The sequence below is a fragment of the Dermacentor andersoni genome, chromosome 2 (genome assembly GCF_023375885.2).
Source record: "Dermacentor andersoni chromosome 2, qqDerAnde1_hic_scaffold, whole genome shotgun sequence".
Taxonomy (NCBI): Eukaryota; Metazoa; Arthropoda; class Arachnida; order Ixodida; family Ixodidae; genus Dermacentor; species Dermacentor andersoni.
Genome location: NC_092815.1, coordinates 219,618,102 through 219,633,649, shown reverse-complemented (window position 1 = coordinate 219,633,649; position 15,548 = coordinate 219,618,102). Strand labels below are relative to the sequence as shown.

The 15,548-nt window shown below is 52.4% G+C and overlaps 1 protein-coding gene across 1 annotated transcript; it reads left to right on the top strand.

Annotated features, from left to right (window-relative positions):
• Window positions 1-222: 222 nt before the first annotated feature.
• LOC126539836 (uncharacterized) lies at window positions 223-9,591 on the top strand. Its single transcript, XM_050186662.3, has 2 exons — window positions 223-2,642; window positions 9,414-9,591. Exons 1-2 carry the CDS (start codon window positions 223-225, stop codon window positions 9,589-9,591), a joined length of 2,598 nt encoding a protein of 865 aa, XP_050042619.3.
• Window positions 9,592-15,548: the final 5,957 nt, after the last annotated feature.

The window sequence follows — 15,548 nt, the reverse complement described above, 5'->3', positions numbered from 1 at the left end:
AGCCAGACCGAAGCTGACGGCGACGACCACGAAAAAGCGGACTCAAAGGCGCCGGCTACGATCGAGAGTCTGCGTGCCGAGGTTGACCAACTGCGATGACTTCTAACCCAGCAACGCGGGTCACACGCTACTAGTGACACTACGGGGGAACCGAAGCCAACGCAGGCGCAAGCTGGGGACGAAACAGGCTCCCAACGTTTCGACGGGATCCAAGCCCCCGCTATGGCAGCGAACCAATGGCCTGCAGAAGTCAACCGTCGCGCACCTCCACAGCCCTCGCCGGAGAACACCGCCGCCACAGCTCCAGAAGGTACGCCAAGCATGACTGAAATCGTGGCCATGTTCGCACGCGCGCAGCTGCAGATGACGGAAGCGTTGTCGAGAATGTCCGCGCCAGCTCCGCCCGTGCTGATCCAGTCTACGAACGATACTGCGTCCGCCATCCCCGAGTACGACGGTGATGTAAAACGAAATGTCCAAACGTGGATCACGCAGGTGGAACGCATTGCTACGCTGGCCCACTGGTCCCCATCACTGACGCTCGCAACGGCAGCAATCCGGCTGCAAGGTGCCGCAAAGGACTGGCACAGCTCTTATGGTATGGCATGTGAAACGTGGGACCTTTGGAAGGAAGCACTTGCCTCTCGTTTCGACCGGAAGCTAACAATGCAGGAGTTCTTGGACCTGCAAGCTTCACGAAAACTGCGCGATTCGGAGACCCTAGTGGAGTACATGTACTCTAAACATGCTCTACTGGACAAGTCTCCGTACCCGCTGGCGAATGAAGAGAGAATTTCGCTGATACTCAGCGGGATCGAAGACGACACCTGGGCGAATCCTCTGGCTGCACAGCCCTGCAGCAGCGTCATTGATTTGATAGACCGCGCAGCGCTGCTCGACTCCAGGCGGCGTAAAGCAATAACGACGCAACCAGCGCAGTGCCGACAATCTCAAACTGGGCAACTGAGCCAACGAAACCAAATGAGGAGGAGCTACGAGAACAGAGCGGCAGCTGACGACAGACGCCCCGAGCCGAGCGCTCAGTCAATGCGGCGCGAACACCGAGGACCAGTTCGAGCTGCGCGAGCACGAGCCTGCTTTAACTGCGGCAATATCGGACATTTGTCGAGGGAGTGCACCAGACCCAAGACGGAGGCCACAATCCATGCGGAACGACGCCGAGAAGCCAGATATGACGCAGGCAACGCCGGCACAACCTCCAGGCAAGCCAATTGCTTCCTGCAATCGACGGGCGGCACCCTACCCATCGTGAAGGGCTTCGTTGAGAGCCGACCAGTCAGAGTCTGCATAGACAGCGGCTCCAACGTCTCCGTCCTCGGCGAGAGCTCCGTGGGCCCTGAGGTTCATCCCCGACCCTGGACGTCTCACGAAACGATAGAAGTGCTCGACCGGTGCATCAGACCGGCGAGAGTGGCGACTCTGAACGTGACCATCGGATCATCGACCGTGCGACTCGAGGAGGTAGTGATCGCGCCCTTGCCGGGTGCCATGGACCTGATTCTTGGTTCGGACTGGCGCCGCGCTGCGAATGTTGACGTCACGTTCCACCCCACTAACGACGTCACCCTCGTCCCCGTTCAGCCATCGGTGAGTGAGCCGTCGGGTCACGCACCAAGCGCACACAGTGCGCATCGCGTCGGAGAGACCCTAATAACAGCCTTTAGCAATCGCAGGGTCCTAGATGAACTACCGGAGAGCGAAATCGGCTTCGTACAGCTAAAGACGAAGGACCCCGGTCCTGACGAAGATTACACCAATCAGGTTGAAGAGGCAGTATCCAAAATGTCCCGCGACGCAAACGCCGACGAACGAGATGAGCTACGCTCAATTCTTCGTCACCATAAGGCGTTCACCACGAGGAAGGACACGCTGGGGCTCTGCGCACACGCTGAGCAGAGCATCGATCTCAGGGACGATATTCCCGTCACGTCAAGGCCGTACAGATCCTGCCCCGCGGACCGCCAGTTCATGAGAGAACAGGTCAATGACTACCTAGCTAAAGGGATCATCCGACCGAGCCAGAGCCAGTACAGCGCGCCTACCATTGTAGTGGATCAACCACATCACCCCACCACTCCCAAACGAATGGTCCACGACTACAGAAAATTGAACGAGAAAACCATCAATCCGCCTTACCCGATGCCAATCATGGAAGATGTAATTGACGACATCATGAGGGACGGTTCGAAGTACTTCACTGTATTGGATGTGAAGTCGGCCTTTCTCACAGTGCGAGTGAAACCTGACGACATTCACAAGACCGCGTTCGTAACGCCAGACGGAAAATACGAGTACCTACGAATGGCCTTTGGATTTTGCAAAGCTCCGCAGACCATGCAGCAAATAATGCGCAACACGTTTGATGGCTTGAAGGGAACATCCACTTACACGGACGACGTCGGCCAGGGAGCAGCTACGGTCACTGAAGCGCTGTCATTACTCGACGAGGCGCTGAGTAGGGTCATCATCAACGGTTTGAAGATGGACATCAGGAAGTGTCAGCTTGTCCGAGACCGAGTCTCATTTCTGGGCTACGTTGTCTACGCAGACGGTCGAACCTTAAACGAGGCGAGAGTCGCAGCCGTGGACAAGTTTGAGCCTGAGATAAGCGCCAAGAAGTTGTATTCTTTTCTGCAATTTGCTAGCCATTACCGCAAGTTCATACCAGAGTTTTCGAAACTCACACACCCACTGCGACAACTGGTCTCGAAGGATGTGCCATTCATCTGGACGGGAACACACCAGGAAATCGTGAACGAAATCAAGAGAGCGTTTAAGAATCCTCCGCTACTGGCAAACGTCTGGTCAGACTGCCCAACGCAAGTACACGTCGACGCATCACAAACCGGACTCGGGACGATACTGACCCAAACGCAAGAAAGAAGAGAACGGGTCATCGAATACGCAAGTCGATCTCTGAACAATCATGACAGAGGGCGCCTTGGACACCGAGGAATTGACATCGACGGACACGTGCGCCTGAGGACAGTCGCAAATTTTGGGTGGGCCGTGTGAGCGGCGCGCACTCTCGTAACTTAGCCGTCACGCATTTTACGCCGACCTGTCAGGCACCGTGCTCCACCGCCGCAATCCCGTAGATCACGAGATGCCCCGCATGGTACTTTGCTCCCCGCAAGACACCCTTGAGTAAACACGAGGAAAGAATCTTCGCACCGATGCCCTGCCATAGTTCCTGGGATGTAAGAAGAGACCCACGAGTAGACACGGGGGTTCGAGCGAGGCGAGAGAGAAGAGCCGGAGGCCAGCCGAACCAGAGAGACGGCACGGAGAGACGAGCGAGAGACGCGGCCGAGGAAGGCAGCAACACGCTTCACGCCGACGCTCTGCAGATAATAAACAGTTTTCATTTAAGCAAGAATCCAGCCTTATTCATTTTTGCTGACAAATACTTTCACATAATAATTTTGTCATGCCTGATACATAGCTAGTTCTCTAGGTACAAAGGCAAGAAAAGATTTTTTGTGCAGCAGCGATGCCTGTATTGGGCTAGACGACGTCGAACGCTAACAAGTTCAATACCTCACAACGTTACTTCATTATTTGAGCCCGTTCGCCTTGCCACTGGCGCGGCTGTGCCGACGCGTGTTTTTGCGGCATTTCGCTGCTGGTAGCAAGCTGTGAGCGCGAAATCTACGGAACGAAGTTTTTACACGCCGAGTTCAACTACTGTATCGCGAGCATGAAAATATTACCTTAACGCCTCATGTCGTGGATTTGAACACGAATGCTGTACAGCTAAACCTGCGGGCACCTCGTGGTAGGACGAATAGCAAATATCACGTAATGCACAAGCGTACCCCCGGTCAGTTATTTCACCGTATAAAAACAGCACCGAACAAACAGCCGTAGTGCAGTGTTCCGTGACACAGCGGAGGGGAAAACCAGGATGAAAACGGCAAGCTGTTTGCACGCGTGTGCATATTCCCGGCTGTGCCTCCACCTCGCTTCGTCAAAGGCCGCTGTAAGGCCGTTTGTTCGACACTCAGGTGATCATCTGTTTAAAACATTGTCCGTATGCACATTAAAACCCTTACCTCACCCTTTCTCCTCTTGGCGAAGGCCGCTCTTGGAGGTGGCGAGGTGTTTGTCTTGTGGGAGAATATAGACGGAGCAACGCCGGGCGTCAGTCACGGCGATTTAATTGGAATACCGATTGCCCGCATCGTTGTCAAGCTCCGATGATAACCACTGTCGCGGAAATGCTCCGAGCACAGCATAGTTGATTTCGTCGGCACGAAATTATCTCTCCTCACCGCACGGACCCACTGCGCTGCAAGTTTCTTGTCCTTCGGGTACATGTGAAACACCACATCGTCTCGGCCGCCTGTGTTCGCACAGCCGAATGTGCACAGAACGAGGGCAGGTTAGGCGCCCTTGGCTGTAGGCACTCCCGCAGCACAGAAAGGAAGCACAGTTCACGAAAATCGCAAAAGAAAACAAACGTCAGCGGCGGCATATCTTTCGTAGCGTCGTTTAGTAAAGCGCAGGACGGGAAGAAACATGCCAGCACATGCCAGCACGCCGGTCCGGCAGTACGATCCCCGCGAGTGACGTCACTCTCACCGGTTCTCTCCTCTGGCAACCACCTCACCCGGCGCTCCGGGAAGCGACGGGGGCGTGTCAGCGGGGGGGGATTTAGAAAGCTATTTCTGCTCCTTATATTAACAAAACAAAGGAAAAAATTTCAGAACCGTAAATGAATAGGTCTGTTCTTCCCAACCCCAGCAATTCGTGGAAATTGAAAACCGCTTCAGCTTCCCTTTAAGCCGCACCGGAGATCGTAGCATATTGTTGGAGGTGCGGGGTAAGAGGAAGAGGAACCCAACTACGGAAGCTCCACTCCCTGATCTTCACCGCAGCCGGCGCCTTGCCAGACTTCCGCCTTCGCCGATCGGATTTATGTCCCAAATCCAGACCACTGATTGAGTGGGGTCAACTTGTACGGGTTCCTTGCCATAATACTGAGTGCCGCCAAACTTCGGCGGGACCTCAGCAGAAGATGTCGAAGAGTGGCTCGAGAACCACAAGCCGGTGAGCAGAAGCAACGGCTGGGACTCAGCAGCACAGCTCAGTCATGTTGTCTTTTCGCTAACGCCTCTCTCATCTGGTATGAAAAGCACGAGGACATGTTCACAACTTGGGATCGTTTTGTTAAGGAACTGCAGGAGTACTTTCCCGATTCTGACGTGAAGACGAAGCCAGCAGAGCAGACATTGGCTCAGAGGGCACAGCTTCCAGGGTAGACATGTACCACATATATAGAAGAAAATTTGAAGTTGTGCAACATCGTGAATCCCAGGATGCCTGACGAGGACAAGGTTGGACACGTTCTTAAGGGGACCGCCAAATACGTGTACAATTTCCTGATTGGCAAAGAGAACCTGAACTCCGCGTCCGAAGTAATGCAGCACTGTTGCGCATTTGAAACGCTGAAGATGCGACGGATAGCTCCGAAAGAATGGCCAGTGTCGATACAATGCCACCCACAAACATCCCGTCTGCAATAAGGCAGGTTGCAAGAATCGCTTCGATGTCAGCAAATCTCTCATTGCCACGGCGACTTTCAGGACGGCTATGCAACACAAACTGAACGCACTCGAAGACTGGCCACTCTCGCCCCATGGTAGCCATCAGTTAATGCGGCAGACGTCCTGGATGAACGCCAAGGAACACTGCGATCTGGATACTCATATCAACCACCCTCCAATCACGAACGCTGTTTTCGCTCGTCGATTTTCATCGAACCAACGTCGGCTCGCTACCATCCCCATGAAGAGCGATACTATCATTCCATTCATTTTGAGAGGCCTGCCGCAGGTGTCTTGAGCTGCTGCATGTGTCTCGACCCCTTCCGGTGTGCTACAGCTGTGACGTCCCGCGTTACATCTCGCGCTTTTTGCAACTACCGCCCTTCATACCTGCGAGGGCCCTTGCGCATGTCTTTCCAGCCTTTCGACCGCCCGTTCTCTACGCTACGGCTACCATGCACGCCTCTCTGTTTACGCTACCCCTCGCCAGTCTCTGTCGAAGCTTAACGCCACTACCACCTGTCCGTGTTCCACGATCCCCATCGCCGCGGTGACGCACGTAGTCACCGCTGCCGGAAAACTATTCGGTGCGGCCAATGGGGGTGAGGCCGCAAGATACCACGCACTACCAAAGGATATTCCCCCGTCAGTGTTTATGCTCAACAACAAAGTTCATGTATTTGTTGATGGCATACCTACCATGTCAATTGTGGATACAGGCGTGACAATATCTGTGATGAGTGTCAACCTTAAGAGGCTTCTTGGACTGAAAGTGATGTTTCTTTAAGCCGCGGTGCGACATTCCGCGGTGTGAGCGGTGATGCGTTGCGTCCTGCGGTAGTCTGTACTGCTGACATGTCTTTGTGCGGCAAAGCGTTTGCCACATAATTCGCGGTTATTACACGATGCACGCATGACATTATTTTCGGAATCCATTTTTCGCGAGAGTATGGGGCAACTGTTTACTGTAAAAGTGGGCGCCTTTCTGTCCACCGTAGTATCCCAGCTGCGCTCTGGGAGAATTTGTCACGTGATGAATGCCTCCTTCTTGTCTCCGAGAACACGGTCGTTCCTGCATTTTCTGCTCTGTGCGTTCCAGTAACCTCTTCTAGTAACGACCTTGCCACGTTCGATGCCACGCTAGAACCGATTCATGAGTGAAAAAGAACCTTTGAGTTCCTCATTGCGTTGTGTCTGTAGTCGAAGGACGCGCAAGTGTGTGGACAATTACCAGTTCAGTGGGGCCTGCTATGTTGCCTGTTGGCATGAAACTATTTGTATCAAAACCCGAATCCTCTACAACGCCGGACGCGCTTCTTGCTCTTAGAGGGACGAATTAACATCTAGGTTCTCAAGGTTCAGAAGATTCGCAACTTCTACGAATCATGAGCAAATCACTTACTCAAAGTGAACGTCATACACCCCTGGACGTTCTCTCGAAGCCCTCGAAAGTGTTGAACTTTTCAAAAAGCAGCAAAATGCCTCTAATTTTAGCGTCTACAATACATCATCAGATCAACTCCGCTTCAGCGCGTACCATACGACAGAAACCTTAAGCCGTGAGAGTGTAGCATCATGAACGAGCAAGTAAGTGCAACATATGCTACGAAAGGGAGCAATTCAAGAATAGGCATGTCCCAGGTGGCTCCCGTCATTTTTGTGAAGATGTATTCTGCGTTGATTAATGGCGACTGAATTCCGTTACCAAGAAAGATGTCTATCCGCGGCCCCGTATTGATGACGCCATTGACTGTCTGCATTCCGTTTCCTACTTTTCATCCGTGGATCTGAGAGCACGTTATTGGCAAATTACGATGCACCCAGCTGACACGGAAAAGAGGGCATTCTTTACGCCTGACGAGTTGAACGAATTAAACGTCATGCTGTTCGGAGTGTGCAATGCTCCGGCGACATTCGAAAGCTTCATGGATGCTATTAAGCGTAGATTGGAAGGGCAAATTTGTGTGTGCTACTTTGATGATATCGTAAAGTTTGGCCGCACGTTTCAGGAGCACTACACTTGTCTAGCTATTCTACTCGACTGCATTGAAAAGGCTGGTCTTGGGCTGAATTTCAAAAAATGCCCCTTCGGTGAGCGTCAAGCTGTGGTGTTAAGACATGTCGTCGATAAAGATGGCTTTAGACCGGACCCACAGAAGACAGCAGCCGTTGAATCATTCGAGCAAACTGAATCTGTCAGACAACTTTGTAGCTTCGCAGGGCTCTGCTCATATTTCCGGCAGTTCATACCCGGTTTCGCGGATGTCGCTCACGGTTTGACGAATCTTCTGCTAAAAACACTCCGTTTCAGTGGACTTCTGAGTGTGAAGCCGCTTTTCACAAGCTGACGTTTTTGTTACAGTGTCAACGATTATCAACAGAGATTCCACAGACACAACTGGCGTAGGCATCGGTGCCGTCCTCATTTAGCGCTCTAGCAGCAACGAACATGTCGTGGACGCAAGCCATTCTTTGAGGACGCCTGAGTGGAACTACACAGTAACGTAAAAAGAATGCCTAGCAGTAGTATTTGCTGTGCAGCGGTTTCGCTTGTACTTCTATGGTCACCCGTTCACCATCGTCACAGATCACCATCTCTGCGCTGGCTGGCTAATCTTTGGGATCTATCCGGTGGCCTCGCGCGATAGGCCGTTCGTCTAGAATGTGTGTTCATTGTTTGAGAGAAGAGTGGCCGTCGACACTCTGACGCTGATGGCCTCTCTAGGATGCCATATGTACGACCGATTGTAAAGCTGACCACTTTGATTACCTTATCGCTTCCCTGTCACCTGACTATCCCGATGTCTTGACATTCACCGCAGGGCAGCACAAAGATCCAAGCTGGAATGCTATTTTCTCGCCGACACCGGACCTATAACCACAGGTAGATTTTGCGTCCGAGATGGTCTCCTTTACTCGAGGAACTTCTCAACGATGGGTGCCCGCTATCTACTAGTGGTTCTGGAGTGTCTTTATACATCTGTTCTTCGCGTTATGCACAAAGACCTGACCTCAGGTCCACTTGGGGAATATTCTACTGTTCTCAAATGCGGAAAACAATTGACACCTATGTGGCCAGTTGTACACAGTGCTAGAGCCGCAAGCGACCTACGTCAGCTCCAGTCGGTCTCCTGCAGCCAGTAAAACTCTCACTTTACCTTTTGAAAAAGTCGGCATAGACCTGCATGATCGGAACGTTTCCACGTTCTTCAAGAGGCAACCGGTGGACCATTGTGTGTGCTCACTACCCGGCACGGAATTGTGAGAGAGCAGGTCCACCCTCCACCACTGCAGCTCAGGGTTTGCAGGATTTTGCTGCATTCAGTCTTACCGCGACACAGGCCGCTTCACGTCATATTAAGTGACCGTGGTGGGCAATTTATCGCCAATATTGTGGAAGTATTACTGCGTTCGTGTGCCTCCACGTTCCGACACTAAACAGCTAATCATCCACAATGTAATGGGCTCACCGTGCACAGAAACCGAACATTCATAAGCACGCTATCAATGCACGTCGCTTCGGACCACAATAAGTGGGATAAAGTCTTAGCGTTTGTGACCTACGCTTTCAAGTGTGCGAAACAGGAAACGACCGGTTTCAGCCCTTTCTTCCTTTCTTACGCGCTCCCACCTCCTCATACCCTCGACACAACCTATTTTCTTTTGTCATTCATGGCGATTTCTCCATCGCGGCACTTTGTGCCGTGTAGAAGAGGCTCTTTGACTTGCTCGCTTACATACATTGGACGAGTAAGGCCATTCTGGAACACGCTACGACGGTCACTACCAACATGTTACCTATGTTCCCCGCGACCTGGTGTGGTTGTGGACTCCAATACGCAGACGTGGCTTGAGCCAAAATGTGCTTGCCGACTATGCGGGGCCCTTCGTTATCCTCGATCGTCTAACTGAGGTGAACTACACGATTGCACGTCTCACATCCAATGGCCGCTGTTCACGCAAGACTGAGGTGACGCATGTTGCCCGCCAGAAGGTGTTCACACACCGGACGGAAGACTGACTCACTCGGGGGGCATCGTCTGGGAGAGCAGGAATGTTACAAAGGTTCACCGCAAGTAAAACATGCGGGAAGCTAGACTGCAGAAAGAGGATGACGACGTTGCTCCTGCGATTTCCGCGGTATTCGAGCAATATATATATATATATATATTTATATATATATTGAAAGAAGGGGGTGAATTGCAGCTCGTACGTGGGATCGCAAGTAGCGCTTGATTGGGAATGCTAGGCGTTCGCATCAGCAGCCCGAGCGCGGGTGTCGCGCCGCAGCGGTGTCAGTGCGCACAACGCCACATGCATATTACACACTACAAATGCCCCCGCGGTGAAGAGGAGCCATCCTGGCGACCTAAGGTGATGACACAATAAGGGGGTCGTGGTACGGCTTCAGGCGGCTGACGTGAACCGTCTCGCGGCCACGGCGGCGTTTGTCCGAAGATGGCGTCACGGGTTCGACCACATACTTCACCGGCGATGTACACGCGACGACCCGGTACGGACCCTGATATTTCGGAGCAAGCTTTGGGCTAAGGCCTGGAGATTGGAAGGGCAGCTGAAGCCAGACGTGAGAGTCTACGGCGAAGGACTGTGTGGGCTGCCCGTTGTCGTGGCGATCTTTGTGAATTCCTTGGGTAGCCGACGGGAACGAACGAACCAGTTGGCGGCACTCTTCAGCATGGCGAGCAACTTCGGAAAATGGGTGAATTGAGAGGCATCCAGATGATATTGTAGTACGGTGTCGAGGGTAGTGGATGCTTCACCTCTATAAAGAAGGAAAAATGGTGAGAAACCTGTGGTAGCCTGAACGGCGGTATTATAAGCGTACTTCACAAAAGGGAGGACATCGTCCCAATTGGAATGATCAGACGCAACATACATGGTGAGCATGTCAGCAAGAGTGCGGTTGAACCGTTCCGTTAGACCCTTAGTCTGTGGGTGATACGCCGTAGTGGTGCGGTGAATAGTGCGCCAAGCGTCGAGTAGCGCATTAATAACTTCGGACAGGAAGACACGACTTCATTGGCTGAGCAGTTCTCGCGGTGCGCAATGCCATAAGATGAAATGCCGTAACATGAATGCGGCGACGTCGCGAGCAGCAGCCGAAGCAAGTGCAGCAGTTTCGGCATATCTTGTGAGGTGGTCTACTCCGACAATTATCCAACGATTTCTTTTAGCAGTGCATGGAAGAGGCCCATAAGGTCAATGCCAATCAGATCAAAAGGACGTGCAGGACACGGTAAAGGTTGCAAAGGGCCTGTCGTATGAGGAGATGTCGCGTCGCTGGCAGGCTACACATAACCGAATGTATTTGCGGACATAAGAATACATGCCGCGCCAGTAGTAGCGCTGGCGCAGCCGCTCGTAGGTTTTCAGGACGCCAGCATGAGCTTGTGGTGGGTCGGCATGGAAATACGTGCATATGTCGGAGCGAAATAGGCGAGGGATGACTAGCAGCCATTTGCGACCGTCCGGCTGATAGTTCCAGCGGTACGAGATGGCGTCCCGTAGCACGAAATGGGTGGCTTGGCGACAAAGGGCTCGAGGGCATGTAGCCGTTAAGAACTGTGAATAATGTCAATGAGAGACACAATCCACGGATCTTTCCTCTGTTCAGACGGAATGTCAGTAACAGCAAGTGTAGCAACCGGGCACTCTATGGAGGAGGGTGGCGTTTCGTCGGATCGCATGGGCGATCGGGAGAGTGCATCTGCGTCAGAATGTTGGCGCCCGCATCGATAGATGACGCGAATGTCAAATTCTTGGAGCCGAAGAGCCCAACGTCCAAGACGGCCTGACGGGTCTGTCAGTGACGCAAGCCAGCAGAGCGCGTGGTGGTCTGTCACAACATCGAACGGATGGCCGTAGAAGTAAGGGCGAAATTTGTTTAACGCCCAAACTATAGCCAAACATTCTTTTTCTGAGACGGAATAATTGGTTTCTGCCTTCGTGAGGGCACGACTCGCATATGCAACCACATATTCCGGAAAGCCAGGCTTGCGTTGCTCAAGGACGGCTCCAAGACCAACGCTACAGGCGTCCGTATCAACTTCGGTCGGTGCAGTAGGGTCATAGTGGCGTAGAACAGGCGGTGAGGTAAGCAGACGACGGAAAGTGGTGAAGGCGTGGTCACATGCCGGAGTCTAATCGCCAAGGTCACCCCGGCCAGCCAGGAGCTTCGTCAGGGGAGCGACGATGCAGGCGAAATTGCGCACAAAGCGTTGAAAATAAGAGCAAAGGCCGACAAAACTTCGGAGCTCTTCCAGTGTAGTCGGCCGCGGAAATTCTGCGACAGCACGAAGTTTGACAGGGTCGGGAAGGACGCCGTCTTTGGAAACGACATGGCCAAGTATGGTCAGCTGGCGGGCTCCGAAGCGGCACTTTTTCAAGTTAAGTTGAAGGCCGGCGGTGGCAAAGCAAGTAAGGACTTCGGGTAGACGAGAGAGGTGAGTGGTGAAATCAGGGGAGAAAACTACCACGTCGTCTAAAGAACACAGGCACGTCTTCCATTTCAGGCCTCGCAGAATGTTATCCATCATCCTTTCGAATGTCGCGGGCGCATTTCAGAGGGCGAATGGCATTACAGTAAACTCATAGAGGCCATCAGGCGTAATGAAAGCTTTCTTCGAGCGGTCGGATTCATCCACTGGCACTTGCCAATAACCCGATCGCAAGTCCAAAGAAGAAAAAGAATTCAGCACCATGTAGACAATCCAGGACGTCATCTATGCGCGGTAGAGGATAGACATCTTTTCGTGTAATCTTGTTGAGGCGACCATAGTCCACACAGAAACGAATCGAGCCATCTTTTCTCTTAATGAGTACCACGGGCGACGACCAAGGGCTGCAGGACGGCTTGATAACACCACGGTCAAGCATGTCTTCAACTTGCTCGGTGATGACGCGATGCTCGGTGGATGACACGCGGTACGGAGGCTGGCGTAAGGGTGCGTGATGTCCCGTATCAATGTGGTGAGAGACGGTACTTGTGCGGCCTAATGATGCTTGTTTCCAGTAAAAAGAGGCGTGAAAATCATTTAAAAGAGTTAGTAGCTGCTCACGTTGTGTCGGCTCGAGGTCATCGGCTATGGAGCGACAAAAAACATCTGGTGGTACTCGGTTAGATGGCACATGGGGTGTCAGTGCTGTTACGTTGGCAGTATATACGTCGTCGGCAATAGGGAAATGCACAGCAACTTCAGCGTCCACAGACTCGATGGTAACAATAGTCTCGCCATAGTGCAAAGCCAAAGTGTGCGAATTTGGGTTTGAAATCAGTATTTCTGCAGCACCATGGTGAACCGTGCGGAGGGCGAAAGGCAACAATATAGGCTGGTGGCGAATGAAGACGGCAGCGGGAGTAAACATGACCGTCGCTTCGGCAAGCGATGCGCATGAAAGAGGGACAAATACAGCACTGTTAAGAGGAAGGACAGTATCTGAAGTTACACAGATCCTGCTAAGATCCTGAACTTGAAAGTCGTGAGATGGCAAATCGCACAGAACGGAGAACTGAGCCTCAGCACCTGCATAGTCAATGACGGCATGATGGCGCGACAGAAAATCGCAACCGAGAATCACATCGTGGGAGCAACAAGTTAACACAAAGAAATCAATCGAATACAAGATGTCTCGAATCAGCACCCTGGCAGTGCACATAGCGACTGGCTGTACTTGTGCACTGGCTATTCTAAGCAATGGTACCGACGGCTTCATGGTTACTTTCCGTGATGCACGACAAAGCTTCTGACTAATCACGGATAGAGCAGCACCTGTATCGACGTGCGCAAGAGATTTGGTGCCATCAACGGACACTTCAATAACGTTAGCGGGGGAAAAACGAGGACTTTGATGTTCCGACGATGACGCAGTTCGTGCCTCAGGAACTGCGGAAATAAGTTTTCCGCCTCAGTAGTACTGGCACTGGGTCTACGACGCATGGGTGAGAGTGAGCTCCGACGAGGGGAAGGCGAGCGACGAGTACCGTAGAGCTGTGACTGCGGCGCCGGTATGTCATCAGCAGCGTAGACTTCCGGTGGTGGTCGTTGAGGCATACGGAAAGGCCGGAAGTCGGAGCTGGGGCGTCGCGGGCTGCCCACGAAGGCCGGCAAGCGCCGCCGGCAGAAGCGCACTAGATGACCCGGGGTATCGCAGGCATAGCATAATGGGCGGTTGTCAGCAGTGCGCCAAGGATTTGGACCCTGCTGCTGTGCACTGAAAAAGGGATCCGCCGGTTGGCGAGGCGAAGGCGGAGGAGAGAACACCGGCGGGCGAGGCGCTGAAGGCGGAGGAGAGAACCCCGGCAGACGAGGCGCCCGTGCAACGGCTTCAGCATACGTCAGACGCGCGGCCACGGGAGCCGGCTGATACGGAGGTGGAAGAGCTTCGGTCACTTGCTCTTGAATTATCTGTCGGATCGCTGGAGCCAAACATTGAGAAGGATTCTCCGTGGTCGGCAAAATCGAGAGCTGTCGGGCAACCTCCTCGCGCACAAATTCTTTTATTTCCGTCAGCAAAGTTGTGTGGTTTTGCCAAAAATTAATGCTGCTAACGAATCTTCCGTAGGCGGTGGACGCCGAGCTAAGATGCGTCGTTTCCGTAGCTCGTCAAAATTTTGGCGCAAATTGATAACCTCAGCTACAGTACGCGGATCCTTCGCTAACAACATCTGAAAGGCGTCCTCATCAATGGCTTTCATAATGTGTTTTATCTTGTCCTGTTCTGACATTGACGGATTCACGCGCTTACACAGGTCAATGACATCTTCGATGTAACTTGTGAAAGTTTCACCGTGATGTTGCGCACGCCCCCGTAAACGTTGTTCTGCGCGAAGCTTGCGCACAGCGGGGCGCCCGAACACTTCTGCGAAACTTGTTTTGAATGTGCTCCATGTTGCGAAATCGTGTTCGTGGTTTCGGAACCAGAGGTTCACGACGCCGGTTAAGTAAAACAGCACGTTGTGCAACTTGGTGACGTCGTCCCACTTGTTATGCTGGCTCACCCGTTCGTAAGATGACAACCAATCCTCCACGCCATGATCATCGGTGCCGCTAAAGATGGCAGGATCAGGCTGGCGCGACACACCGGAAACGATGACCGCCGGAGGCTGTGGTGCATATTCCTGGGTGGTTTCGTCAGGCGTGGTCGCAGCAGTAGGTAGCGTCCGGCATCGGAGTTCCTGTTTCCGAGGAAAGGGGGTTTATTGCAGCTCGTACGCGGTATCGAAAGTAGCGCTTGATCGCGAGTCCTAGGCGTTCGCATCAGCAGCCCGAGCTAGAGTCTCGCGCCGCAGCGGTGGCAGTGCGAACAGCCCCACGTGCATATTACCCACTACAATATATATATATATGTATATATATATATATATGTATGTATATATTTATATATATATTGCTTTGGCGATGCTACAAGCTAGTCGGAACAACTATTTAATTTCAGTGGTTTCGACCGGTTGACCGATATTTACCAGCGTTTACAAGAAAATGGCAGTTATGCACTGATAGTGACGACAGCAGAGCGGGTACGCGCCCGTTGCCACATATATGTCATGCCAGACACACACCTAAAGGACGTGGAAAGCATATTTAGCGCCAGCAAATCAGGACATAATGGAGAAGCCACCACAATGCACTAACTTCAGCAACTAGCATTTCAGTAAACACTTACCTCTTTAACCGATGCACAGTGGCGCCACCAGCGCCCTCTATGAGGTGGCGCCACTGTTTATGGGTTAAATAGGTGGGTGTTTACTGAAAACCTAGTTGTTGAAGTTAGCGCATTGTGGTGTCGTCTCCCTCCTGTCCTTGTGTACTGGCGCTAAATATGCTTTCGAAGTCAGTTTACCAATGAGCCTAACAAATGACAATGCCGAAAGGATGGTTATGACAGTGATTACCTTTTCCTCGGCGCTTTGGCAGATTTACAGCTGCCTTATTGGCACGGTGCAGGGCAAAAGAATGG

Bases quoted from the DNA above. Each gene is read 5' to 3' on its own strand.
- LOC126539836 (XM_050186662.3), top strand. From the start codon at position 223: ATGGCAGCGAACCAATGGCCTGCAGAAGTCAACCGTCGCGCACCTCCA. The intron at 2,643-9,413 runs GTATTCTTTTCT...TCCAATACGCAG, and splicing joins GAGATAAGCGCCAAGAAGTT to ACGTGGCTTGAGCCAAAATG.